Genomic DNA, 27,587 nt, shown 5'->3' on the forward strand with positions numbered 1-27,587 from the left:
TATTGGAAAAAATGAATTTATTTGCACCCTCAAGGGGGCATTTTACAGTTTTGCCAGGAATAAAGGCTACACCGCCTGGAAAGAAACTCTTCAGAGAGGTCCGAATATAGGGGCTTGGGAGCCTACCTGCCTCCATCACCATGCAATGCTGTACATCTGCCTGCAGCATTCATGCCTCCACCCCAGAGGCATTCAGGACTGAGAAGGGGAGAGGAAGATGTCGTTCCCCTGGAACTCCTTTGAGATCACCCAGCACGAGCCAGGAAGCGGTCGGTGTCCGCGGAGGACTGGGAACGGGGATGGGCGGGGAGCGATGTTTCCGAGCGGCCTGGCGCCAGGTCTAGGGTTCCCCGGCCTGAGCTCTGCTGACTAGGTGCAAGGCAGCAACCCCAGGATCAGCCACAGAGACTCAGGGTGGGAAGCAGAGACGATGAGTCTCTGAAGGAACCGTGACGATGTCCCCTGGGTTGGGGAGAGGAAGGGAGAGAGAGACAAGGGGAGCCCCAAGGCTAAGCGACGAGGATCCCAGCGCTGGCACCATCCCAGCTCTGCTCCATCCTTGCTCCAAATCCCTTTCCCAGACTGGCCAGCCTCCTCCTGCGACCTGGTCCCACAGGGCACTTTGCAGGAGGAAACGGGACAAGCAGTTCCCCTTAGCAGGTGGCACGGGTAACCGTGGCACGAGACAAGCATACCCACCTTTTGTACTGGGGTGGGGAGGATGCTGCTTACTGCTATGTACACTACACGCTCCGGTTACACGGGCAGAGCTTGGCAGCAGCAGCCCGGCATCCCAGAGGTACTCACGGGACCTTTGGTCGGGAAGTAAGGATAACTGCTCTCAGTTGCCTGCCTGGACTCTTCATACCAACTTAGAAACACACCCAGGAAGTGCCAGGACCCCCTGGCTGACACAAATGCAAGGTTGGTTTGGACTGGGCGCCGTTTTGTCGCCTTTTAATATTAACATCCTGTTGTTGCTCGGAAGGGGATCAGGACAAAAGGGAATGTCTCTCTTGGAATAAAAAGCTGTGAAGCATCTGGGGAATGATAGACAATGTTAAAACGTCCAAGCAGACAGAACTCAGGACTTCTTGGGTCCTTGGGCCTTCTTGATTTCCTGTAAGAATACACAGAAGTAGAAAGGTCATTTCTTGCCCTCTAATATTATTCCTAAATCCACAGATTTTAAGCCCAGAAAAAGACAGGCGGACCTGCTGAGAAATACGGGCCGCTACATTTCACTAGCAACCCTTGTGTCCAGCCTGTCTGGTGCAGCTGAAGAAAAGCTCCTCTTTTAGAAATACATGCCATCTTGATTTAGATCAGTGATTTGCAATCAGGGTGCCATGGCACCCTGGGGTGTCCTGAAATCCTTTCAAAGGTGCTGTGGGATGCCATGCAACATTAGCACTGCCAGATGTGCAAACATGTTTCTCATGACAAACCCAGAGATGCCAAATAGGAATCCATGGTGTCAGAAACATTCAGATATGCTGTGGTCTGAGCTCTTTGCAATAGAATAATTACCCTAGTATTTTCCTGAGTTCATAAAACAAGTGAAAAAGTAAGAGCTGGCTTTCTCCAAGGGCTGCCTTCAGTCTAAAAAAGGTTGAGAAGTGCTGATTTGAGGGCTTCATGTGATCCTACACATCCTTCGGTAAAACTGCCCATGTTACACTCAGTGTTAAAAACGCATGCCTCTGCTCATCTGCTGCTGTCTGGTTTCAGCCTTCAGGGCTCAGCGTAAGGACATACGACACACTCACTACGCTAACTCTGGAGCCATCTCTATTTGTTGCAAAGGAAAACTGGCATGAGCACCCTACCCACCACATTTACTCTGGAGGAAACGCTGTTCTCTGCTCTAGCATCACTTCTGAGGAGGTCAAATATAAATTTGCTCTGAAAAAATTTACTCTGATACAAAGTAGAGAGTGGTAATGAGCACATGCAATTCCATTCTGGGGTAGTCCTTTGCTTAAAACTGGCTCCTCTGCCACGTAGTGATCAGGCACTGTTACAGCACCTGCTTTGGGCACCCAATTTGGGAGAACTCGTTGTCCCTGCTCTTTACAACAGAGTTAAAGTATTATTCTGGAGTAAATATGCCATGTGTCTGCACCCTTGCTCCATCTTCATCTTCCAGGTTAGTCTACCATCTAAGCTTCTCCCAGTAGCAGTATTACCTATACTAATGTGTAGTAACTACCTATATTAATACTCCCAAGTAGCAGTACTACCTATAATAATGTGTCTCCAGCTCTGCTCATCAGAGAGCCTGGAGAGTGTTATCCCAGACCCTCTGGATTATTAGGGCTGGTTTTAAGGGGTCTGCAAAAAACACTGAGAGCAGATCTCTCTGTGGAGCCCAGAGATCAGTTCACGGCTGAGAGGATGAAACTGCAGCATCCAGAACACTGCTGGGAACAGACGAGCTCGTTTCCAGGAAGCCATTAATACCTGAACAGCTCTAAATAGGTTTAAAAGGGTGGGTGTGCATCTATGGCAAGAGGCTGAGCATGGGGGATTCTTGCACTTGCAGCCTAGGTGTGACACTGACTCCCCCCTTTATTCTGGTCAAGTCACTTACCCTTTTACATCTTAGCTCCCCTGCCTGCAAGAGGATGACAGTAGCTGTCCCTCTTATAGGAGCAGTGTGACCCCTCTGCTATTTGTTACAGCTCAGCCAAACATGCCAGCAGCCTAATTACTGAATGCCGGGTGATGTTTTCTGTCTGGTGCAGGGGCCAAAGTTTCCTCTGTTTCTTTGTACTTGTACCCTGACTGAGCTCGTGAAAGTCACTGAACACTTCCTGATGGAGATCAGGGCACTTGGCCCCGTGCAATGTTAGAAGACCTGGTGCCTAGCCAAGTCAGCTCCTGCCAATAATGATCCCAGATCAGGAAGAAAAGCCACTGCCAATGCACAAGTCAGCAGGGCACTTCAGTTTAACTTTAGGCACCAAAGCCAAAAGTGCATGGAGTTGGGCATGTGCCTCCATATCTCACTCAAGTGGGGACCCTACTGCTACCCACCATTTTGACTGTGCTGGGAAATGGCAGGGGGGAAGGGTGGCAGACAAACACACCAAGTCGTTCTCCATTTACAGCAGCCTGTACAGGCAGAGGTGCCCCAGGTGACAGGGGCAACGTGTAGGGGATCCATGTGAACCCCTTACACGGGGCAGTGCATCCCCTGCAAAAAGGCACCGCCAACAGTCCCTGATCGCCCGTCTGCTGCTGATGCTGCCAGCGGCATCTGCAGGAGCTCCCCGCTGCTGCCAGCACAGCTCTGCCCCCCCAGCCACTGGGGGTATGTGCCGTTCATGCCAGGTGACTTACCTCTGCAAGAATCTCCTTCAGTTTCAAGTAGGCGACTTCTAGGTCGTCATTAATAATGATCAAGTTGAAAAGGCCAGGCTCCTTACCTAGGGAGCCCAAACAAAGCACAACAATTAGGACCTGTGGAAGGGATGGCAGCTCCTTAGACTTCTCCTTTGGGAATTTAAGGCTTGGGGACTTTCTGCATTTTCATTTAGGTCATGCTAAGGGTGCTCTCTGCCAAGTCATTTACTGGGGGAGCATGAAACCTTCTACTTGGGTCAAGTCTAGTCCTAGGTGCACATCATGATAGGGCCTGTATATAACATAAGCTCATAGGCATTTAGTCAGAAGGCAGCGTAGATATGCAACTTTTATAGACTTAATGAATAATGTATAGGCATATGCATATGTATATAATGTGGAGCAAGAGAGTGAGAGCACATGAGCTTTCATGAACCCAAGTTCTCTTCATCAGTTGCTGTGAAAGGACAGCATTGAGCAGGGCATAGGCATTTAGGCCAGAAGAGCATATTAGGACCATTTACTTTCCTCCTCATTAGCCGACCAAACCTCTTCCAGGAATTTCAGCATGTTCTGGTAGATCGAGTGCCTGGCACTCTGCTTATGCTCTCCACAAGAAAGCGAGACTCCATGCAACATCCATTTGCAAACAGGAGTTTGAGCAAAACCAGAGGGAAAGACAACACAGCACAGACTGTGTCAGAGTGGTGGAGGTAGAACAAGAGACAGGACAGGAGTCACAACACGCCCTGCAGCTGACCTCGTAACAGAGCGAGGACCAAAAGGTTAAATCCTTCACGTTGTGAAACAATGCCCAGAGGTGGAAAATAGTGCTAGAAAATCCCAGAGGCTTTGGAGGAGCAAGAAAGCTGTTAGTCTGTTTCTTATTCCTAAAAGGCCCCCCTGGAAAACTCCACAGGATCCTCCCGGGCCCTGGGAACACAAGGTCAGAAGTGGGGCAGATGGAGGATACTGCAGGCAATGCAAAGGCAGCAGGGGATGCGAGCAGGGGGACACGTCTCCGTGAGGCTCTTGCACTTACTAAGTTCCAAGTCGACATGAGCTGCCTTCAGCCGCTTCTGCAGGCTCTCCTCGGTCTCCGTCTGCCTCTCGCGCAGTCTCTTTTCCTAGACCCCAAAGATGGCAAATGTCAGGGCACATCCGAGAGTCAGTTTAGCAAGCAGCCCACACCCTTCCTTGTGCCCCGAAAGTCATTCTGTCACCACCTATGTGGGCTCCCAGTCACTGGTTTCCAACCTGTGTCTACCAGGGTACAGGGAGGGCTCTACAGCTGGTCTGAAGATTGCATGGGGCCCCGATTAAAATAGTGTTTCCAATTAAAATTGTGATGCAGAGGGTGTGGGGTGGCCTGTGAGAAACACTGAGTTAGCCCATTGGTTCCAAAAGCTTGGAAACCACCGGGAATGCCCTGTTCCCTCAGCGCAGGAGGGCTGGACGTGGCTGTGTCTGGAGCCCAGTGCCAAGACAAAGTAGATCAAGAGCAATGTACGTGGTTGGGGAGCATGTACAGACCTGGATCAATAAACCCACACACACGGAACAGATGCATTATATCATCTTAACAAATGGTTTAGCAACTTGCTCCAGGCCCGAAGGAGAATCACTGCCCAGGCTGCGATTCAATGTCAGGGCTCCCAGCCTTGCACCCCTGGAGCTATCCACAGCAGCCGAGAGGTGACTCTTCAGAGCTGGTGTTATGATGGCAGCACACAGAGTGGCCTTTTCCCTTGCACAAGGCACTTAAGGCAGCAAAAAGAAAGAGGAGTGGGTGGGGAGGAATGGGGGGGCCACAGAGAAGCACTGGGTTGGGACTCAGGAGACCTGGGTCACTCCCTTACTCTGCCACAGACTGAGTGACCCTGGATAGTCACTTTCTCTCTGCTTCTTAATTCCCCCTGTGTAAAATGGGGGGTGGGGAGCAGAGGGAAGGAAGAAAGTGAAAACATTCCCACCCTCACAGAAATACTATAGGGATGAGATCACAGAACAGAGATCAATGGGACGTCTGCTGTCTTACCGCACAATACCAGCCTCGCTAGGACTAATGATGATATGGATACGGACATCAATCCCCTCTAGGAATCATCATGCCCTTGCAGACAGCTGTGAGTGCAACGCTCTCCTGACTGTGCACAAAAACCAGCCAGGCTGTCAGGAGCTCACAGCCCAGAGCCAATGCAACTCCAAGCACAAGGAGGTAGAGCCCAGGGGACAGAGACTTGCAGGAAGACACAGGGATAAGCAGCAGCAGCAGGAGAATGTGCATGCAAAGGCAGAGCCAGAGTACAAGATGCAGGGAGGAGAGGGGGAGAGAGCAGGTCTGCACAGACTTCTTAAAGGCTCTGTAGCAAACAGTCAAAAGAGGGGTAAAACAATTCCCCATCCCTTCATTAAATCAATGCATCCATCAGGTCATTTCCTACTGCACCTGGAGATACAAGCTGCCTCTTTCCTCGGAAACAGCAAAGTCCGGACCTATGCAAGGAAGCCTCGAGACTCACCAAGACGTCCAGGGACGGAGGCTGGATGGAGATGTAGATGGGATTCAGATCCGTCTTCTTGATGTTCTTGACTCCCTGCATGTCAACGTCCAGCACGCAGATCTGGTTCTGGGCCTGCACGGCCTGTACGGCGGCTTTGCTGGGGGAGGGAGGGGAAGGAGCTGGTTACTGTGCAGGGAGAGCTGCGAGTCCGCACGGCTCCAGCAGTGGGCCCTCGCCCCTCAGGTGGACTGTACTGGACCACACCACACCCCATATGGTGGTCTTTTGCAAGGACATTTCCCTTGATGCCCAGACTCCCGCGTCCCTGGGGGAGGCCGGAGAGCAAACTAACATTGGAAACGTGCCTCGGTTGTGTTAACAGCTGTATCTCTCTCCTCCTAGGGAATGGGGGTGGTTCTAACTAGCTGGGGACCCCAAGATCCCAGCTCCTTGGACAGAGGGAGTGAGGAGTGGCAGGACCGCCTTTCCCACCATCCATGGCCTAGAGAACACACCGGGAAGCCTACATCAACCTGAGTGGAGAGCCATGGAGATGGCTCTTCATTCTCTCTTCATCCGTGGAAATGGATGAAGCGAGGACGCTGCTTTCCACTGGGGCAAGCACTGAGCAGCCTGCTCAAGGTCTCTGGCACTGGGGATCAAATGCCAGAGCTCCTGCAAGTCCGGAACAACTACGAGGGTGGCGACACCGTCAAAAACAGAGATGCCTGGAGGAAGAGCTTTTTGAAGGGAATGCAACTATCTTTGCTCCTACAGTCCCTGGAAAAGGAAGGATCTTCCACAGATCTGCTGGTTTGGGACAACACAGTTAAAATGCTCATTAAACCAGCCTCTCCTTGGGCTGCCTTGGGCCCTTAGGCAGTCCTGGAGAATCACCCCAGCTTCTCCCTATGTTTCTACAACAGCAAAGCCAGCATCTTAAAAGGACTCCCATTACCTGAATGCATAGAGGAGAACTGCCCAGAATAATAAAATGGCCAGGTCTAAGCTCTTTGGGCAGGGGCTGGCTTTTTCAGTTCTGGATTTGTTCAGTGCTTGGCCTGATGGAGCACCAGGTCATGGCTGGGGATCTTCAGCAGTAATGCTGGAGAAATCCTGAGGCCGTCTGAAGTCGAGTTCAAATTGCCTGAAGGCGGCAGCAGAGGATAAAAGGAGCTGCTGTCAAGCCTCAAAACAATTATTAAGCTTGTCTTGTGATGCTCAGTCCCTCACCACCCTCACACGTCCCCAGGGGCATCAGATATCCTCAGGGATGTGACAAACCAAGTGCAGAGCAGAGGAAATGATGGCTGCGTCTGCTGGGTTACGTTCCCCTGTTCTCGAGGCCCTGCCTACCCCGGGCACTAGCGAGTGCGCTCCCGTCCTTGGGCTATCGCTGTTAGTGAATGCTATGGGATGAAGGCAGATGAATGGCCTGCCCATTCACCCACCCATCCCTCGTGCCCTCTCCATGCTGGCCTATGCCCACAGGCTTTCCCCCAAGTCTGCTCAGCCACTGCTGCCTCCTCCCAAATTCTTCCTTCAGGCCACCAAGAGCTAACAGATCCCCAAAGGACAGTGATGCCTGCCCCTGGCTGGACCATCCCTGTCCCAGAGAGGCAGGTTTATGGAGGGCAGCAATCTCTCCTTCTTCCCCAGCAAGTCTCGTTCCCCAAGCTGTGGCCTCCCTGGAGCCCTAGGATGGCTGCAGTAATAGCGAGTCCATCAGAGAAGGACCCCAATTCCTCAGGGGCAGGAAAAGCCATGAGCTCCATTGCTCCCATCACTTCACTGGGAGCCGACCTCCCCTCCACAGTCCTGCCTATGGATGCAGTTGCTGTGCCCTTCTTCCTTTCCCATGTGCCCTTTCTTTCGTTCAGCTCCTCTTTCCTGGAGCCTTATTCGATTTGTGGGTATTTCTCTTTACCCTGTTTACTCCCCCCACCCACGTCTCCTCCATCCTCCTCCTTCAGCTTTCAGCCCACAGCCACGACTCCTCTCCCTTCTGCCACCCAGGTGGCCCATTCCCCATCTACTTCCAGTCCCTTACCCCAGGCCTGCGTGCCATGTCCTCAAAATGTGGTGGGAGAAGAAAACACCAGGCAACAGAGAGCAGCTGACGAGCGCAGCGTAACAGGAGCTCGTAAGAAGGCAGAGCGGGTTGTGTGCTCCTAGAAGAGGCTGTTGCTCATGGGACAGGAGTGATTTAGGGTGCCATGCATCTCACAGATGGAGAATTGCAAGTTATATTGAAAGCAGTACAAGGAAGCACTGCAGCATCTGGCTAGAGGCCAGAAGAAGCTTTGCCTATGGAAACCTGATACACGATGCAAAGAAAAGTCCTGGAAAGGAAGGAAGTTTAAAGACTGCAACCCACCAGCTTGCCCCTCTGCAGACTGAGCTCCTCACGGCTCTGAACCACAGCTCTGTTTTCTTACCCCAGATCCACAAATGCTGTTAGTAACCAGAGCCATGGCTCCATCCAGCATGGACCCACATTGTCCCGAATGCTAAACCTTTAACTGGCTTTTCCCTTCTCCTCCCAGTTACAAGCTCTAAAACCACAAAGCATCCTCAACTACTACTGATTTCAATGGGAGTGGAGAATACAGACTCAGTCTCTACAACTGCACACACATACAAAGCAAAAATATCGGTGGTCTGTCTCAAGACATCTTCAGAGGCAAGCACTCAGCATTATTGGGGGGGAGGGGAGGTCCCTTTAAGTAATCCACTCCTGCTGGGAGATGCATGCAAAATCATTAGTCTGAAAATATCTTGGTCCTAATGATGTCTGAGGATCAGCTGTTCTTCAGAATCACTTGACCCTTTCACAGATAGAAGAACCTGAATGAAAGAGAGTAATTCCATCTCTTATGTCACGATAATATGGTGGAGGAAACATAAGGATCACGGTCATGTTTAATGATGCCAGCAATAAACTGAATTAAAAGACTGTCAAGTATTTGGTCCCCTGAAATCATGGATCACTTCAGGCATCCAGGTGGTAGCCGTATTGGTCTAGAGGCAAAAGGAATCAAAACTCGTGGCAGAGGTGATGTCTTTTATTATTTTTTGCAAATATCTAATTGGTCTAATAAAAGATATCACCTCTGCCACAAATTTTGAATCACTTCAGAAAACGTGGACTTTTTTTTTTACGCCTGTATATACGTGACGCCATAGCCGTGTTAGAATCAGAGACCTGAGGAAGAACGTCTTACATTCAAACGTGTGTCTACCTTTATCCCAACTACATCGCTGGTCCAATAAAATATATCACCCTAAGAAATCCCCATTTTTTTTCCCCTTTGCATATTTTATTGTAAAAACCATCATTTCAGTTTACTTTTAAAACCATTTTCAATTTTAATTCCAATGCATTCTACTATTGATAAGGTGTCCTAATCATTTCATTGTCACCATTAATGCCTTCAGATCTGACCATCATTACCATGAGAGTTTTTGTTAAACGACTTCTAATTAATATTGCAGCTGCCTTTGTGGCTTATGAACAAACAGCTTGGAGGCCAAGAGTGATGCTATTTTAAAATCTGCCTAGCTGAGGGTGGCAACCACATGGAGTTTAATGTGCAAACATTAACTCTCCCAGACTGGAGCACAGAAGCTTGTTTCCACTTGCAACAGAAACCATATAGGTTTATGCCAGCTGGACTGATCATGCTTGGGACACAAGCTATCCTAGGGCGGGATGGGGATTTCAAGTCCCACTTTGTTTAATTCTAGTGTGGATACTATGAACCACATGAGTTTCAGTCAGACTTTGGGCCTTGAACCGAATGTCAAGTGCTGCACAGGTCTCCTGAAGACCCTCTCCACAGGGGTAGATGTCACCTCCTATGGGTAGTGACAGAATAAAATGAAGCGTGCCACGCTGCTAAAGTGAGAAGCTTCACCTAAGGAGAGCATCTGCCTGGTTTGGAAAGAAGAGCATCATGAACACACAGCCCCAATGCCATCTTCATGGAGAACACAAGAGTGAGTCAACCCCTGGACTACTGGAGATGGTGCAATTGTTACAGACCTTGTTCCGTACATATTTCCAGAGAACTCTGCGTGCTCGATAAATTCGCCAGCATTGACGTCCTTCAGCATATCTTCTCTGGTCACAAAGTGGTAATCTGGATAAGTGATATTGAAAATACGCATCAATTCACAGCTTGTCCTTGACTTGAAAACACGTTTAAGGCTCAGGGCCAAGTTTACTCAAGTGTTTAATACACACTGAAGCATCCACGTGACTATTTGGGAACAGATTTGTGAGGTGAGGCAGTATTTAAAAAAAAAAAAAAAAATCAGACTAACTATGCAGTTGGGAAAGATGTTAAGTCAACCACTAAAGGCCCTTCCCGAGGGCTGGGAAAGAAGCAGGTTCCCGGTATCTGGTTGCAGCTATAGATGCTTCTTTTCCAAAGTTGAGAAAGGGGATTTTGTAGTTTTCTAACATCTCTCTCAACTACATAGAAACCAGGCACCTAAATCATCTTTGTGATCCTTTACATGGTAACTGAAGACCAATTTTCAGACTTGAGTACCTGGAAACCAGGCACCTAAAACCATTCAAAAATATTGCCTCGCCCCTCAAATCTTGCTTCTCTCATATTCCCTGGACCATGCTGGCTACACCACCCCCATCATTCTGGACAACTAAGTGCTGATTTAGGTGCCTGGCTTCTGGGTACTCAAGTCTGAAAACTGGTCTTCAGTTACCATGTAAAGGATCACAAAAGCTGCCCTTTCTTCTCACCACGGTACCTGTTAACACCCTCCGCATCTTTACACTGGGCCAGATAATACCCTTTCTGCTGTTTACATTGACACTTCTGCTCTGGTTCTCCAATGACTATCTCGTTACAGTACCAGGCTGGCAAAACACCGTGACAGTAAGCTCACTTTCAGACTAAACACTTTGCTTTTGCTGGGGAAGCCACCCCTCACCTTTGCAACAAAACATACCCAAAAATCTCCACTCTGGGGTGAAACGTGCTGGCTCATTTTGAAGGAAAAAAAACCACACCTCATGTTTGCATTTCTGAAATATCCAAGAATAAAAGGCACCAGCAAGTCAGTTCATTTGCCTTAAGACCCTGGAATGACTCTAGCATTCAAGCCCTGTTTGTTCTGGCAATTGAGATCAGTCTCACGGCTCCCTGCAAATCAGTAGCAAAGGAGTCATCTCAGATTTCACTGGGGCTCTATTTACTATTAGTAGCACAGTTCTTGGATTAAGGATGCAGTCCAGAGTTTAACAACCTGTGTGACTGAAGGTCAAGCTTTTCAAAACTGGGCATGTCGAGTTAATCTCTTAAATCCATAAAGAGATTCCTAATTAGAGCAGCCTGGTTTTCAGATGTGCTGAACACACAGGAGCTCCCACTGAAGCTGCACAGGAGCTGCTGAACACCTGGCATGGTTGAAAATATAGGCTGCTGAAGTGTTTTGTTATAGACCAAGGAGCCTGACTTCAGGCACCTGCTTTTGAAAATCCTGGACCCCACATCACAGTGGCAGCAGCTGAGGAAGAAGCGTGGGAGTGCCTGCCTTCTCTTCTAACCCCACCACTCACTTCTTCCAGCATCTGGGATAAACCTGGACTCCGGTTCTACTGCACCTGCTCTATTCTTTCTCACATGCTGCTGGGTAATGCTGCTATGTGCTATTGCAGCTGTACTGTGCCACAGCCCAGCCAGCCTCATTCACTGAAGGATGAAGGGATCCTTGTGTATCGTATGCAGCTTTGGTGTATCAGTCTCTCTGGGACTGTTTGGCATGAAAGGAGCAATGGAGAAGTGTGAAAGACTGTTTTGAAGCAGATGCTCCTCCAGCTTGCCAGCAGGCCAAAGAAAAAACACTCTGCCAACTCTAAGGAAACTCATTAGCCTGGCTTCCCAGCAATGGCACATTCAGTGGACTCCTCCTTTCAACTACAAAGATTGCTAAGAGATTTATCCATCCCTTGGCTTCAAATAAGTCTGCCCTTCAGCTTCTACCAGCAGAGCCTGCTGCTTATCTCCAGCTCTGCAAATTCCACCTCTGCTCCCACAGGAAATGCTGTCTGGACCAGGGGTGTCACACATACAGCCCGCAGGCCAGAGCCCCATAACCTGGATCCTGGTGCTGCCCCGGACTCACCCAGGGTGCAGTACCCAGGATGTGCACTGCCTGCTGGGGCCGGGGCTGGGCTGACCACAGTACTTGCTCTGCACAAACCACGCTATCCACTGGGGCTGGTGTCCCAGACTGGCATGTGCTGCATACTTTGGATCAGGCATATGTGTGGAGGAGGGGAAGAGGGGTTCGTGGGCTCATAGGAGTTTGACACTGTTGGTCTACACCACTCAGAGCTGTGTCCCTGCCTCACCTGATGGCATGCACTGGTGCAACATACTGACCTTTGCCATTCACTTCTCCTGGTCGTGGCTGCCGGGTGGTGTCTGCAAACAAAGACAGTCCTGTAATTTTGCAATTCACCCAACAGTGCAATAAAGCCAAAAAAAGCAATCAAAAGTGACCCCCCTGGAAGCTTAATTCAATCAATCAGTGGGCCATTTGATCCCCTACTGATCAAAACTTCTGGAACCATTGTGACTGGTACGCAACACAGCTTGCCTTGACAGCAGAATCCAGATCCTTCCTGGGGTTGTTCCCCATCCCCTGCTATGAAGATGCGGGTTTATGAACTAGCCAGGAGCACACACAGGTGCAGAAGCAGTTGTGCAGGATTGCTGAGATGCTCCAGCTGTTTTCTGTGGCTTTTATTTCAAAGGGGGCTGTTTCTCCTACCAGCTGTGCAGAGAACTGGCATCCTCTGAAGTAAAGGCTGCAGCCAACAGCTGAATGCCTCATCCGTAACCTTGCAGCCTGGCACTAAGCAAGCAGGTTGTGAGCCCCCCAGATACAAATGATCCAGGTTTTACTAGACTTGTCATAACACTTGCCTAAAACAATGGGTAAATACATAAAGGGAGGAGGCCCTGTGGAGAAGGTAGTTCCCCAAGACTTGCAAGGTCTGGCTTGAATTTTCTGTTTCCGCAAAGACTCCCTGTATAGCCTAGATAAGTCACTCCAGGACTTTGTGCAGCTAACAGCACTGCTCTACCTCAGCGCTATATTCATTATAAGATCAGAAGGTGCCTGAATGCCCTGGTGACAAGGGCCACATATACTGCCTAAAACAAACTGTCCGAATGAAGTGGGTAACCAGATGGGAGTCCTTTATGGGAACGACTGTGATTTATGCTATTTGTCAATGTTTCTGCAAACCCCAAAGAAGTCAGCATGCAATGCATCAGCTACTGCATTTCATACTGAGCAACATGAACTTGATCCAGGCAAAGCTGTGTTCATCCTTATACCTTTACAAAGCGCTGGTCACCGAGGTATAAGCACTGCATGTGGATTTACAAAGAAAGGCAGGCAACCCAGGGGGCGAGGAGTAATGCCTACTTCTGGGACATGGTAAGATTTGCGCTGGGGTGTTGGATGCACACACACATTAGATGCATCTGTGTCTCTGTCTCGGGCACTTCTGAAATGACCTTCAAAGTTACATTTGATAATTTAGGGGCTTCACCCACAGCCCCTCACGTACCAGCACAAATCAGACATTTCTCTTCCTTATCCATCTGGCAAGGAAGCCTGAAAATATCCTCCAGGGGCTCTATAAAATAAGTCCAGCTTGTCCAGATAGCTTAAGTGCCAGAGCAATTGCTCTCAGAGCCCCAGTGATACTTCAAAGGGGTGACTTAAGGCAGTGGATAGTGAAGTATGTTTTACAACCGAGTAAGAGAAATCCCAGCCCTGCCATCCCCTGGAAAATGCTAGAGTGGGTTACCTGGGCAAGAGAATGGACCCTGCAGAGCATCATTATTGCTCACCAGACCTTTTAAAAATTACAAGTGCAGAACATGGCACTGACAGTCTGCAAAAGTGACTTTTTTTTTTTAAATAAATGTTTAAAGAAAAGTGTTCGTGACCCAAGATCACTCGTTTCAACTGGGTTAGTGTGTATTCTAGGCTGCTAAGAGATAAACCTTTAATCTAGATGTAAGACGCTTAGCAACTCCCCCTCTGCAGTGAGCATGCAGGCAGGGAAGATCACCTGGATTGCTCTTGCTTTGCACCCTGGACACAGCCAAGGCAGAGCTTTGTCTGGAATTTCTCTCCCGATGAACATCCGCAGAGGCCCTTCTGGGGTATTTCCAAGGCCCTCGCATACCTAACTACCTCTCTCCCGTCACGCCTCTCAGCATGCATTTGGTTACTTGCTCCCTCTCCATTTCCCACCAACTCCTCCTCCTAGGTTTTTAGATTAATTTTCTCAGTGCCACAAAGCTCAAGTTTGGGGTTAAATTTTGAGCCTTGCACAAATCTCCTGTGTGCTGTCTGCAGAAGCAGTTTATCAGTCAAGCCCCTGAACATGGGCATAGGGAGAGCAAGGGTCTCATATCAGCACATCTCCCTTAAAACACTGTAGTCATTCTGGGGCAAAGCTTGTGCCTCTCCATACATCCGTAAAGCATCTAATACATTGCAGATGCAACAAACATCTTGACACAAGACCATGCTGTATATGTGCAGGGTTTTTTACAATTTAAATGAGTTTAATATGTTGTGAACTAAACCACGTGTGCATGTAGTTTAGTTTGCAACGTAGCTATTTGTAATGTTGTGGCCTTTGACAGCTGTCCCCCCAACCACTGGAGAGGCAGGCTGAAGGCAGAAATGGTGAGAGACCCTGATCCCTTTTCCTTTTTTTTGCAGAGCCTGCCCATGTGTCCTGCGGTCAGGGGACAAGCTGCCAGTGGGCGCTGGACCTTCCTTCCACGGTGGTGGCACCCCTGGGAGGCTAGCTAGCAGCCCAACCAGGCAGCCCCAGGGGGCACTGCTGCCACGGAGGGAAGGACCAGGGTCCCCCTCAGCTCCGGGGCCACTCAGCCAGCCGGCAGCTTGCCCTCCAGCTGTGGGAGACACAGGCAAGCTCCATGGGGGGGGGGGGAGATCAGGCCCCTCACTGTAACAGTGATGGAAGCCCCTAAATTGAAACGGTGGGTTTTTAATCGTCACAATTAAAAAACAACCATTTCAATTTAGGGGACTAAACCCCCGCCATGTGTACAATCAGCCGTGTAAAACAAGGTTCATAGAGTGATAGGAAAGTAGGGCTGGAGGGGACCTTACAAGGTTATTAAGTCCAGCCCTCTGCTCAAGGCAGCATTGTTCCTGGCTAGACCACCCTATTCACGTGTCTGTGTAACCTGCTCTTGAAAACTTTAAAGGATGCCCATTCCACTTCTCTAGACAGCCTATTCCCATGCCTGACCACGCTCCTAGTCAGAAAGGTCCTCCTAATTTCCAACCTTAAATTTACACAAGTTAAGATACTTCCATTAGCCCAAACCACAACAGCTAGCATTTAATGGAATTTAGACCCGACTCAATGCCAGACTCCCTCTGAAGTCCCAGCTGTGCATACAAAATTACTACTAAAAGGGACCCTTGTCTTTTATTCTCGAGTTTTCAGGAAGGGAAGCTCCAGTTGTGCATGGATACTTACGGGAGACACTGAAGCCAAAGATGTTTTCATAGTCTTTAAGCAGCTTCTTTAGCAAGGTGCTCTTTCCTGCTCCTGAAGGGCCACTCAGCACGACGGGCCTTGGTCCCTGCATGGCTGGGGAGGGGAGAAGGCAAGCAGGTGTCTTGGTTAGAACACACAAAATCATGGGAAAACCACAGCAAAGTTTCAGCAGGTGCCTCGTCCTCTGCCTTTGAGAATAAGCTTCAGCAGCCAAAGGTCAGATCAGATGTTCAATGCCATGGCCTCAGAGAGGAGCAGAACAGGAGCTAGTCAGGGAATAGTGATCAAGTCAGACGAGCATATGCTAACTCCCATGCTGTGCAACTGAAACCACTAGTTAGGTGCTCGTGGTGCAAAGGGATGGACCGACAGCCCTGAAAGTGATGCCCTTTCTCCCTGGAGTAGATGCAAGATGAACAGAAGCAGTGCAGCAAGGCTGCCTTTCACAATATACTCCTGTCCCCTTAGTCCTTACCTGGAAGGGTCTTGGATAGGGGTAGGGAGCTCGGTCACCATGGCCCAGGCAGCCATGGTTTCTCTGCCAAGACAGCTGACAAGCTAGTGCCACATGCAGGGCAGGTCTCTGTGAAGTAGATGCTTGTCCCCTAGGAAGTGAAATCCAACTCACTTCCTGGACCCAAAAGGGACAGTGAATGGAAGTGAGTTCCTGTTAAGCATGGACATAACAAAAAACTAGAACTCCTGGTTCCAAAATGATACCTTTTTATTAGACCAACTGGAAAATGGCAAGAAAACTGTCCTTTTCTGCAAGCTTTCAGGATCAAAGTCCCTTCGGCAGGCTCTGGGAAAAGTGTAGATGGTACAAGATGCTAAAAAGTCCCCAAAGGTAGGAAATAAACTTCATTTTTGCACAGAGAGAGCTGAAGATGGAAGGCTGTCCCTCTGGGTCCGTGAGAGTGTCTTTGTGAGCTGTGTTGAGTAGCTCCCTGTTGGGCAGGGAGGAATTCAAATTGGCATCTGCATAGCTCAACATCCATCAGGAATGGATCAAGCCATTCAGTCCCTGGAATGGATGTACCTAATAGGAGAAAGAATAAAACCCCGCTGCATATTACAAGGGAGGAAAAGCCTTTAGATTTGTAGCTTGGAAATATGTTCTTTTATTCCAAGCTGTGGACTCAAACCATATGTTGTAGTGCAGAGGTGGGCAGTATACTGCAAGCGGCACGGGCAGCCTTCGTGTGTGGCTCACGGCACATTACGGATGGGACAAGCAGCCCAGTGGCAGATAGAGCAAGAAGCAGAAAGCAGAGCAGCAGATCGGGCAGGGAAAGGGGACCAGGGTGGCACTTGGGGAGGATGTGGGCTTAATTTGCACACCCCTGCCAAAAGGTTGTCTTCCACTGTCTATGACAGCCTTATCTGTTAACACTGCTATGAAGTACTGCACGCACCTATTAAATGAAGGCAACCTAAAAAACCCCACTAAATTGCATTTCAAGGTCTGCAGGAAGAGGAGTTTCTAAAAACCCGTTTCATTTATATTTAGCTGCATCACTAACGTGGACTTGCATCAACAGATCCTGATCCAAGTGATGCACCAATAAGGATTGTTGATGCAACATACTTGGGAGGCAAGAAATCCAATTCTGGGTCATAAAAGCTCAGTTCACAAAGGGAGAGGTAAAAGGGCTACTACTGACCCAGATACCATTACTGCATTTAAGAGCAATGAGGTGAAGCACCTGTTCAAAGAGAAATACCTTGGGAAGTGAGAAAAGGAGGTAAAAAGTTAGAGCTAGTTGACACATATCCAAACACCGTGTCCAAAATAAAGCCATTCCCCATCCCAATCACACAAGGAGTAGAGCAGTAAGGGAAGCCCCTCACACGCGACTGGACATAGGTCTTCACCTACCCAAACTAATCTTGTGCAAAAAAGGATTTGGTGGCACCCTGGTTGAGCATCACGGCACTAGAAGTTTGCACATGGGAGGTCCCAGGTTCAAACTCCAATGAAGTCTGTCCTTTAAAAGAACATCCCACCGTCTCCCAAAATCCAGCAGGCGCTCTGGTCGCCGAGTACATCACCTCCTGCCTTGGCATGCGCAGACAATACTCACTGAGGACACTGAAAACTAGAAGCCAGGCTTCGTCCAGCATTTGACCCGACTCGCTCTGTGACCTTAAGCCAAACAGCCCACCATTTGGAGGGGGGTGGAAAAAAAATAAAAGAAAGAAGACTATTTACCTTCACACTTCCCTTGGGTAGGAGGGTTACTACTAACCAACTTGCCTATAATGTGGAAATTCGTGTACTGACACCTCAAAGGCACAACCCTGCTGAACCAACTGATTCGGTGGGTCTCTCCTTAAATGGAAGGAGACGGAGAGCACAGTTTAAACCTGCACAGATTTTCCTGAGAAAATACATTTGTGTAAGCAGAAAAGCTCCCGGTGCCCCATTCGTTTCAGAAGGGTTCAGAAGTCAAGCACTAGAAAACCCTTAAGTGTTTTAACGGGGATCTCAGCAATCTCACCTTGACCCTGCAAATCGCTTTTAAAATAGCCTCGTACCCAAGGCAGACGCTTGCAGGATTAGCCACAGCTGTATTCTCGCTGCGGGCATATAACTCACCTCCGACTCTGCTCAGGTCAACAGGAGCAGGCTGGAGGCTGGCATATTCCCCGATCTCATTTGCAGAGCACCACGGCCTGCCCGGGCACTTATGTTTTACATCTAATTTCAAAACCAACAAGAGTCCTCTGCATATCTCATGAGGAGGCTGCTGGGTGTTACCAGATATTTTTCTCCACAAGCACTGAAGGAGAAGCAAACTTGGAAATACAAATGAAGTCTTATTTATTCAGGAAGGACTTTAATTGTTTTGGGGGTGGGGACAAGGACCATCCAGGTAATTGCAACTCAGGTGGGGACTGGATTATTTTATGCTCATAATGGAGTCACAACTGGAAGATAAAGTCTTATTATGTTATCTAATCAATTCCCCGAGGGACAGAGGGGAATTGATCCCGATACAATGAATGCTTTGTCACAGCTCGTTTCCCAAGTTTCCTTCGGGAGAGGTACCCATGGCTTAACCAGCCTGTAGGATGTCCAGGGAGTCAGACTGTGATGTCCCCAACTCTTTAGCTACATGCAAGTATTAGAAGTCCTGCTAATTACTGAAAAGGAGAGACTATATCCTTCCCCCACCAGCCGGGGAAGCGTAAAAGGGCTGGGCAGAGAAAGAGCCCTGAGTTCTTGTGAAAAATCACTCACCATCTGTTTTCTCAAGTCTCCACTTTTCCTCATTCACAAAGCAGGGATCCTAAACGATGAGTCTTAATTAATGCTCATGAAATGCTACGGGACAGAACAAGGCGGCATTAATGGGGGATATTATTTCCTTCCAGGCCAGTACTGGGGATAGAAGGGGGCTCTCCCCAGCACCCAGACGCCAAACACTTACTATGTGATTTTTCTTCCATTACACCCAATATCACCTTTGATGCACACAGCCTTCTTGCTCTTTCTGTGTCTACCAGCCTTTAGAAGTAACACGCCAAGTGTGATGGCCAAATGCTGGTGCAGACCTTTGTCCGTCAGCTCAGCGTTAACAACTCGCTCTTCCTGGGGCACCTCTGTCCTTATTCCCCCGCACAGCCCGAGACGAACTCTCCATCTCCCAATTGACATACCAATTGGGAATGCTCAGAAGATTCCCGCTTTCCCCTTTCATTCTTCCTTTCTCCTCGCCTGCCTTTACGTCTCTCTCCTCCCAATTTTTCCTATCTATTAAGAGAGAGGAACTGAAAGCAACCAATATCTGTGACAGTAACTTCACTCTGCTCAACAGATCCAGGAAAGAGCAGCGGAAACACCCCTTGCTTAACAGCCCCGGTGAATTAGCAATGCTCCCCTCTTATCACTGCGAGCCTTACCTCCACCTTTTATGTCTTCCGGTCAAAGGATAAAATCCAGCTCTTGGGAGCAGCAGCCAACGGATCAGACAAGTGAGCAGGCAGAAAGCCGGCTGCATCTGCAAGCATTGTAAGCCTTAATTACAGATTCGCCATTTTAAGACAGCCAATGAGCACCTTCTGCTGATCTTTAATCTTCTCCTTTGGTTTTTTCTGATCTCTCTACTCTTCTTATTACTAAACCTCCAGGCATGCAGGAGTCATGCCCTGGTTACTGGCAGCATATGCTTTCCACTTCAAAGCATATCCGGGCTTTAACACATGCAAACGATCAACTCCAATGACCATCTATATGCAAACCTACCCTGCCTTCTGCCTGAACATCACAGACAGCGTAGCAATGCTTTTTATTACGACAGGGAAATGGTTTGCTATTTCATAGAGAATCACAGAGAAGTGGGGTTGGAAGGGACCTCCAGATGTCACCTAGTCCAACCCCCTGCCAGAGGCAGGATCATCCTTATCCAAACTATCCCGTACAAATCCATCATCTAACCTCTTAGTAAAACTAGCGCCAACCCTGACACAACACAAGACATAACACCCTACCTTGCTGCAGCTAAAGCGGGGGAATCACAGAAGCCAACATCCTGCTTCTATAAACGATGGTTAATAAATACTCAAGAGATCCCAGGTAAAGGGCCATTCCCCTGCTACAGAGGAAGGCAAAGGCCCCCCACAGCCCAATCTGACCAGGAGGTAAAATAATTCTGGACCCCAAGTACGATGATTAGTCTGACCTTGAGTGGAAAGGCCAAGGCCAAGACCCTCTAGCCAGGATCCTTCGACTTTAAGTCCCAGCAGAAGCACTGACACAGCCCAGTCAAAATCCCCAGTCTTGGCTGCACCCAGCGCCTGTGGGGAAGGCTTAAAAACACCCTGACACAAGTAGCAGAAAGGGGAGGAGGGGGCAGACAAAGCCCAGAAGCCTGGGAAAGGACCACAGTAGAAGACATGCATCGCTACACGTAGATCATCTCCAACCATGGCTGTCCAACCCTTCTCAAACATCTTGTGATGGAAAGTCCACAACTTCCTTAGGCATGTATCTATTCCACTGCCTTCCTGCGCTAACGGTGAAGAAGTGTTTCCTGCTATCCAGTCCAAACCTACTTCCCTGCAGCCTCAAGCCACTGGATATTTAATTCACCAGGGTGGGGTACAGCGGTGCAATGGACCTGCTGGGTCATCAAGTCCAGTCCCTGTGATCACAAGTGACCACGTAGCATAAGTCTTCCATAAACCAACTGAGCTGCATCTTAAAAGCAGCCAGATGTTTTGTCCTCCCTGCTCTGATCTGCTGCTTTGCTCTTTGTTCCAGCACCTGGCCACTTTGATGCTGAGAAACCCCCTTTTGATCTCCAGCCCGAATTCATGAGTGGTCTATTTATACCCATTTGTTCTTGTGCCACCACTGTCCTTCAGCGTACACAGCTCTGACCCTCCCCTGGCATTTACTGCCCTAAGCTACTTTGGGACAGGAATCATATCTTTTTTCAGCCTTTGCTTTCCTAGACCGACCAAGCCAAGCTCCTTCATAGTAGTTTGGGGCAGAAGGCACCTGAACAGATCATCTAGTCTGACCCCCCGCCACTGGCAGGAGCACACGGTGGGATCACACAACCCCAGACAGGTGATCGTCCAACCTCTTTGAATTTACCCAAGGTAGGAAGGTGACAGCACAGGTGGCAAGCCAGAAAACAGGCACAGAAAGAGTTAAATGCAATAAGAATAAGCTGAGAAAGATGACAGAGTTAAATGCAATAAACCCCGATTAGCCAGATAGCTTAGAGATGATAAAACTACTTGAGAGGAAGGACAGGAAAGGTTCCCTGGATCAGACATCTTTAACCTCCTTTCCTGTCGTTAAGATGTTCTCTATAAATGCTTCACTCCCAGCCTATGAAGCCTTCAGATAACCGGTGGGCCACACTTCAACCTCTGGCTGAGGAAAGACAGCAAAAGATAGCTGCACGTTGCAAGAGGCAGGCTCTCTGCAGGTCTGGCCTTACAAGGGGTTATAGTGTTAAGACACGCTGGCTTCTCTTCAGGCAGGAGGAGCAAAACTGACTGTTTCTGACCTCAGCTGGGTCAGACCCTGGTCTGGTCTCAACAGAAGCATTCCTAAGATATGTCCAGGGATTAATAGATCTTAATACACTCCTGCCGACACCTTCTCACCTCCTATTTTGCCATTTTCCACTGTTAACTGGGATGCGACTGTAATGGTTTTTGGCTGCTACACCTCAATCAAGTGGAGAGATGAGCCACTGCCTCACGTCCCGCGAGCGCTTGGAACAGCAGCTTTCAAGAGACGTTCAGCGTGGGAGGGCAGCCCTACGATTTACAAAATGATGGGCTTCGAGCCCGTCACAGGTTCTCTCAACCTGGCCGTGTCTGCGTGTGATCCAGGAGATACTGCACCAGCTCCTAGTTCCTGGACCACTACAATGTTTTATCCGTGCCAAAGGCCTCCAGCCATTCAATCTTTCCCAGTGCCTAACACACAAGATCCTGGATCAGTCTGATTGCTGCATCTTCCACCTACTCAACTTGGCTGTGCTGGGATCACTCTGACCACTTACCTGCCAGAGCTGCTTTCCTGTTCCCTTGCATCTGCTGCTCCGTCCGCCTGGCAGTGTAGAGAATTCGACTCGGATGAGATCAGGCTTTTGGTAAGTTTTTGGCTCCCAGAGCACTGCCCGGTACAGGAGCAGAGCAGAGCTGTGCAGCGCCTTGGAGAGCTCTCTGCAAAGGGGAAGGGAGTCAAAAGTGCTGTCTCCTTCCAACCACCAGCATGGCTGAAAGGGGATGTGAATGGGGCAGACCCACACAGCTGTCCTGTGACTGGTGCTAGTCTGGCCTAACATAGGATCATAGGACAGTAGGGCTGGAAGGGACAACTGGAGGTCCTCTGGTCCAGGCCCCAGCTCGAGGCTTCCCCAACTAAACCAGGCCGTACTAGTCCTGGTCTCACCTATTTAAAACTACACCGAGCCCACTGCACAACTACGAGACACCAAAAGTGCCCTAACCTGCCACAGATGAAGCAGAGGGATGAGGGCTGTCAGCGTCCCACTGCTGCAAGGGTTGCTACAAAGCATTCAAGAGATCCTTCTTGCTGAGTATCTTCTAGCAGGTGGCTGGAAAAGTTGGGTAGACAGAAGATGCAGCGGTCACACTGATCTGGGATCTGGAACGTGTTAAGCATGGGAAAAGGAAGAGGGTCATGTCCCCTGCTGCAGAGGAAGCCATGCACTTATTCCCTGTATATACACACAACAAAGAGGAGCAGACCAGCAAGCTAGTGGCAACGGAGGCCAGCCCCAGCTCCTCCACAGGTGACACCATGCTTAAGTCAGTGCTGTCACTGGGGTGCCAGCTATACCCCCAACAGGTACCAAGCAGGTGTGGAGAGAAGCATCCAAAGGCAGTGAAGTGCTTAGGACTTTACAGGGGTCCGCAGGACAGCTTTCTCCTTTAGCGATACAGGAAGGGCAACTTGGCTCTGTGCTACAAGCTTGCAGCGTGTTTTAACAACAAGCTGTTTCTCTGCACCTTCATCCGCGTGCTCCTGTTGCTCGGAAAAAAAGCCAGCTGGCAACAGGCCGAAAGGAAGCTAAGACCTCTGCTATTCATCTGCATGGAAAGCATGCAATAAGGAAAGGGCTCATAAAAACGGGTCTGAAAAGGATATTCACCCAGGCACTGCAGTCTGCTGATTGCACCAAGTTTCTGATGGGATCCTCGGGATCCTCACATTTAGCCACAGGGAAGGACAGAAATTCAGGGGCTGTTTGGCCCCTGGCAAGGCCAGGGCTGGCACACACACTCAGAGCCATGTAAGTAGCTGCAAACGGACAGTCACATGCTGCACTCCCTGCGAGGGACTGCAGTAATTGAGTATTTCCTGCCTCCGCTGTTTCTACCCTGCTCTTAATCCAAAGGGGTAGAAAATAATCCCTTCCCCTCAACTCAAATAAGAGCCGCACAAAAGCGCACGTCAAATCTCCCAACGGCTGCTTTGAACTGACATCACGGGAAGGGTCTTTGGCACATTTCTCCTTCAAAGCTGCTTATTAAAATGTTAATTAATCCTTTGAACACCTCCAGGCCACAGGCATTCATTATGATTATGATTAAACAGGGGAAAGTGCAGCAGAAAGGAGGCGAGATCTGCCCACGGTCACAAAAAGCGGCGTTTGGGAGTGTCAGTTCTAGATGAAGGTTCAGCGCCGCCGGCCTTGGAAAGCCTCGTCTGAACTAGACGCTTGAGTTGAGTGAACTAAAATTGGTTTGGGAAGCATCTGAGTTCAGCCGGTGCAATCTCCCAATGAGCAAACTCGGAGATTCGCACGCTGCCAGTGCAGCAGGAGCAGCATTATCCTCTAGACTGGGATGCTCGACCCCTCGCCCGTGGACCAAATCCAGCCCACGGAGCAGTGGCATCCAGCCCATAAGGCTGCCATAGGTCAGGAAATATGGCAGCAGTGGCAATTAATAACCCTCCACCCTTCCCCCTCCAATACATGGCTGGATCTAGCCTGTGGATGGACCAGGCACCTCCCATCTGGCCCATGGTGGGGGCAGGAGAGGAAAGATGGGTACCACTGATTTAGCCTAATCAGTCATCTGTAGGCAGCAAGTCCACTCTGAATTTACTCCTGCTTGCACTAGAGCAGATCTTTTTAGAGAGGGGAAAATCATCCAGAACGACCAAAGGGGAACTGCAGGGACATGGTTCCTATGATTCATTCCTCACTTGCCAGTCCCCATCATCGACCAAGAGGTAGACCGCAGGAACCAAGCACTGGTTCCCACTGCACCTGGCTGAAAGCACGCTGCCTCCGTATGGGTCCACCATAGCCATGCTTTGAGACATGTCTACTACCCTGCATTTCACTGATTTCATGAGTGCCACACCAGTGCTGCACTGTTCTAGTTTCTCGGGGCTTGTCTGCCTTACAAACGGTAGAGATGAAGGGAAATGAAGACGTTTGGGCACAGAAAAAATGCAAATCTTTGGCAGGTCTGGTTTGGATACCCAGATACTTCATTGTTATATGTGGCCATTCAGGACAAGCATTTAACAGATGATCAACACCCTTCCTTCCTCATGTACATAGGCAATCCCAACCCCATCCAGGCAATCCCCTCCTTGGCCTTGACCCTCAGCTCCCCCTCTCGTTCAATCAGCCCCGTGCCAAGCCAGACACAGGAAAGAAAAAAAGCCAAGGGGAAAGCTCTGAGAAAACATCTGAATACAGTTCAGTGCAATAGAAAAACACCTGATACACCCTCAAGCAAAGGCCAGTGTAGTCCCCTGCCTGCCCTTCTACCTACCGCTGCTAGCTCAAAATGGATGGAGACCTGCAGAGTCTGCTTGAGACAAAGGGCCACAGATTCACAGAAGTTTAGGCTGGAAGAGAACTTGTGAGATCACTGGGCAGGAAAGACTGTCGGGGTCAAATAACCCCAGCACGTTGCGTGTCCATCTACACTGTGACAGCAGAGAGCTCAGCCCTGGTGCCGAATCAATAAAGCCTGGCTACCCAACTCCACTCAACTTCCAAAATGAAGTAGCATCCTGCTCCAGACCTGGTTTCCAGCGTGAGCAAGAGTCTCGGGGCAACCTCAGTATGCTGGGGAGTCCTGGACTCCCCTCACCCCTTTTTCCTGTGCTAGGTGTGTCACTCCATTCCTCCTCGCAGATACTGCGATCCCAGAAGTGGTTCAGCCTGAATCGGGATTAGCACACGAGAGAAGCAGATTAGGAAGGGCAGTTTGAAGGGAGTTGAGATGCAGTGATGATCACACCCGATGATAATAAGGCGGTCACAGGTCACGGCTTGGTTTCCCTGCTCCCTACTCGCAAGTGGCCACGAGACCTTTATCTCAGAGGAATGGGTGGGAATACAGAAATTTGAATCTGAAGCATATAAACTCCTCCACACGAAGGCACACGTGTGGGAGCGTGGACAGGTTCTGCAGGGCTTAAGTCCTCACCAGGAGGGAGTGAGCATGTCTGTGCATTCTCTGCTGCATGTAGCTGCTCTTGGTAACATTGCCCGATTGATAATACCCCCAAAAAACAGGTGCAAAGTTCAGAGGAACTTGCTTCAGCTTCTCTTGTACTTCTCTGGAGTTATCCTGGGTGTAACAAGTACATTCCCACAGGCCCTTTTCCATAGTGGATGCATGTGGAGCAGGGGAAGCAGCACTCATTGCCTCGGTGCTGCCAAAGAACAGCAAAAACTAACTGCTCAGCCACTGCTCTCCCTGCCCTGCTAAACCAACAGGAGCAGGGAGTGGCTCCGTGGGCTCTTCAAGGCAGGAAGCAGCGGGAGGGGCTGAGTCAGTGCTGAAAGGGAAGAAAAAGTTTTCTGGAGGGTCTCGATGCAAAGGGCGCTTGCTTTGGCTGAGGAGAGCCGAGATGGAGGAGGTGGCGGGGTGAGCTGTTCTGTCCCTGCACTGAGCTGCCTGCGTGTTTTGGGGGTGCACTCAAACACACCTGCAGAGTTTGCACACAGACAACACAAACAGTCACTGTTTGCTGTTGCTGGATAAAAACCCGGCAGCCCCAAACACGTTGGTCTCTAAACACTGACTCGTGCCAAGGGACCCATCTTTGAAGCACATATATTCATAGATTTTAGGGTCGGAAGGGACCTCAATAGATCATTGAGTCCTCAATAGAGGACACATGTTAGGACAGAGCTCGCCATTCAGATGCCTCACCTGGTAAATAATTAAGCAGCTCCAGCTGTTCTCAGACAAGCACAAATGCAAATGCCATCAAAGGACGGAGGCTGCTCAGGTGTGCTCTGGAGGGCAGAGAGGCATCTGACCAGCTACAGGAAAGGAGGGCTGGAAGGGACCCTCGGAGGCCGTCTGGTCCAGGCTCAAGGCAGGGCCATCCCCGACTAAACCAGGCCAGCCACACGTGTTTTTCTATAGGTTGGATCCAATACATTTCTCACTGCTTGAAGGGCGAGGAACCCAAGGCAGACGACCTTTGCACAGAGCTAAACAGAGTCCGGTGGTTTCACTTTTAATCAAGGTGAAGAAGGGCCTGAGCTTTACAGAGTAGCATCTCCCCTGCAGCAAGACCCATTTGCCCCCTAAACCACCAGAGACGTCCCCCCTCGTCCCGGGGCGAGAGGTACGACGTGCGCTAACTGCTGCCTTCCAGATGAGATGCAAACCAAAGTCCCCATCTTTAGAAATTAAAAGACGCCGTGAAGCTATTTTTGCAGAGCTGAGGCCACGCAGGCACCTCCCCGCCGCTTCCCTCGCTCGCCGCAGCAGCCTCCAATTGCTGCTGGGTTTCCGCCGCGCGGCGAGCGGCAGCCAGGCTTCCTGCCTGAGACGGCCGGAGCCGGGGTGCCGCAGCCTGGGAGCAGGGCGCTGCCTTTCGCAGCCATCGGGCATCCCCTGCGCGGGGGACAGGCCCCGCGACGGAGGAAGCAGGGGCTGCCACACCCCAGCCGGAGCCTGGCGCGGCCCCGTCCATCCCGCCCGCGGGGACTCGTCCCCGACACGCGGCGCGCGGCCGCCCAAGGGGGGGCCCCGGTGGGGTCAGGGAAAGGCGGGGGGGGGCACGCACAGGGAGGACAAAATAAAAGGATCTTGTGACAGATCGGGGGGGGGACCCCATGACTGGGAGCACTGGGAGAGGCTGGACTGGGAGAAGGGGGGCACTGGGAGGGGCTGGAGACCCTAGGACTGGGAGAACTGGGGGCACTGGGAAGTGCTGGACTAGAGACCCCAGGACTGGGAGCACTGGGAGGGGCTGGGCTGGGAGAAGGGGGGCACTGGGAGATGCTGGAGACCCTGGGACTGGGAGAACTGGGGGCACTGGGAGAAGTAGTAGAACTGGGGTGGCATGGACTGGGAGCACTGGGAGGGGCTGGACAAGGAGAATTGGGGGCACTGGGAGGGGCTGGACTGGAGACCCTGGGACTGGGAGAACTGGGGGCACTGGGAGGGACTGGATTAGAGGCCCCGGGGCTGGACTGGGAGCACTGGGCGGGCGGGGCCGTCACTCACCCGTGGCCAGGGCGCAGCCCAGCAGCCGCCGCCACCTCATAAGCGCCGCCGGCGCGGGGAGCCGGGATCCCCGAGGAAGCCCCGCCTCCGGCCCCGGCCCCGGCCCCGCGTGGCGTCAGCCGGCCGCGACACCCACCTCCTGC

General features: G+C 50.2%; 1 protein-coding gene across 5 annotated transcripts; it reads right to left on the reverse strand.

Moving 5' to 3' along the window:
* Nucleotides 1–27,552, reverse strand: GUK1 (guanylate kinase 1). 5 transcript variants are annotated; one of them, XM_059729240.1, is made up of 11 exons: nucleotides 27,445–27,529; nucleotides 22,431–22,588; nucleotides 21,981–22,143; nucleotides 16,171–16,489; nucleotides 15,430–15,543; nucleotides 12,266–12,307; nucleotides 9,898–9,994; nucleotides 5,871–6,009; nucleotides 4,391–4,475; nucleotides 3,346–3,431; nucleotides 1–1,120 (listed from the first exon to the last, which is right to left on the reverse strand). In XM_059729240.1, exons 5-11 carry the CDS (start codon nucleotides 15,539–15,541, stop codon nucleotides 1,085–1,087), a joined length of 597 nt encoding a protein of 198 aa, XP_059585223.1. In that variant the 5' UTR covers nucleotides 15,542–15,543; nucleotides 16,171–16,489; nucleotides 21,981–22,143; nucleotides 22,431–22,588; nucleotides 27,445–27,529; the 3' UTR covers nucleotides 1–1,084. The 5 variants fall into 5 exon arrangements, with proteins under 5 accessions (XP_059585223.1, XP_019336244.1, XP_059585224.1 ...); XM_019480699.2 differs by lacking the exon at nucleotides 16,171–16,489 and having other exon boundaries at nucleotides 27,445–27,528; XM_059729241.1 differs by lacking the exons at nucleotides 21,981–22,143; nucleotides 22,431–22,588 and having other exon boundaries at nucleotides 27,445–27,521.
* Nucleotides 27,553–27,587: the final 35 nt, after the last annotated feature.

Source organism: Alligator mississippiensis, chromosome 5, assembly GCF_030867095.1.
Source record: "Alligator mississippiensis isolate rAllMis1 chromosome 5, rAllMis1, whole genome shotgun sequence".
NCBI lineage: Eukaryota > Metazoa > Chordata > Crocodylia > Alligatoridae > Alligator > Alligator mississippiensis.

What these genes read in the sequence shown, in the direction of transcription:
- GUK1 (XM_014602740.3), bottom strand. Translation starts at nt 27,484, where the DNA reads ATGAGGTGGCGGCGGCTGCTGGGCTGCGCCCTGGCCACGG. An exon ending in GGGCTGCGCCCTGGCCACGG is followed by an intron (nt 15,544 to 27,444) that starts GTGAGTGACGGC and finishes TCCCCTCCCCAG; the next exon opens with CCATGCAGGGACCAAGGCCC. An exon ending in GGAAATATGTACGGAACAAG is followed by an intron (nt 6,010 to 9,897) that starts GTCTGTAACAAT and finishes TCCCTCCCCCAG; the next exon opens with CAAAGCCGCCGTACAGGCCG.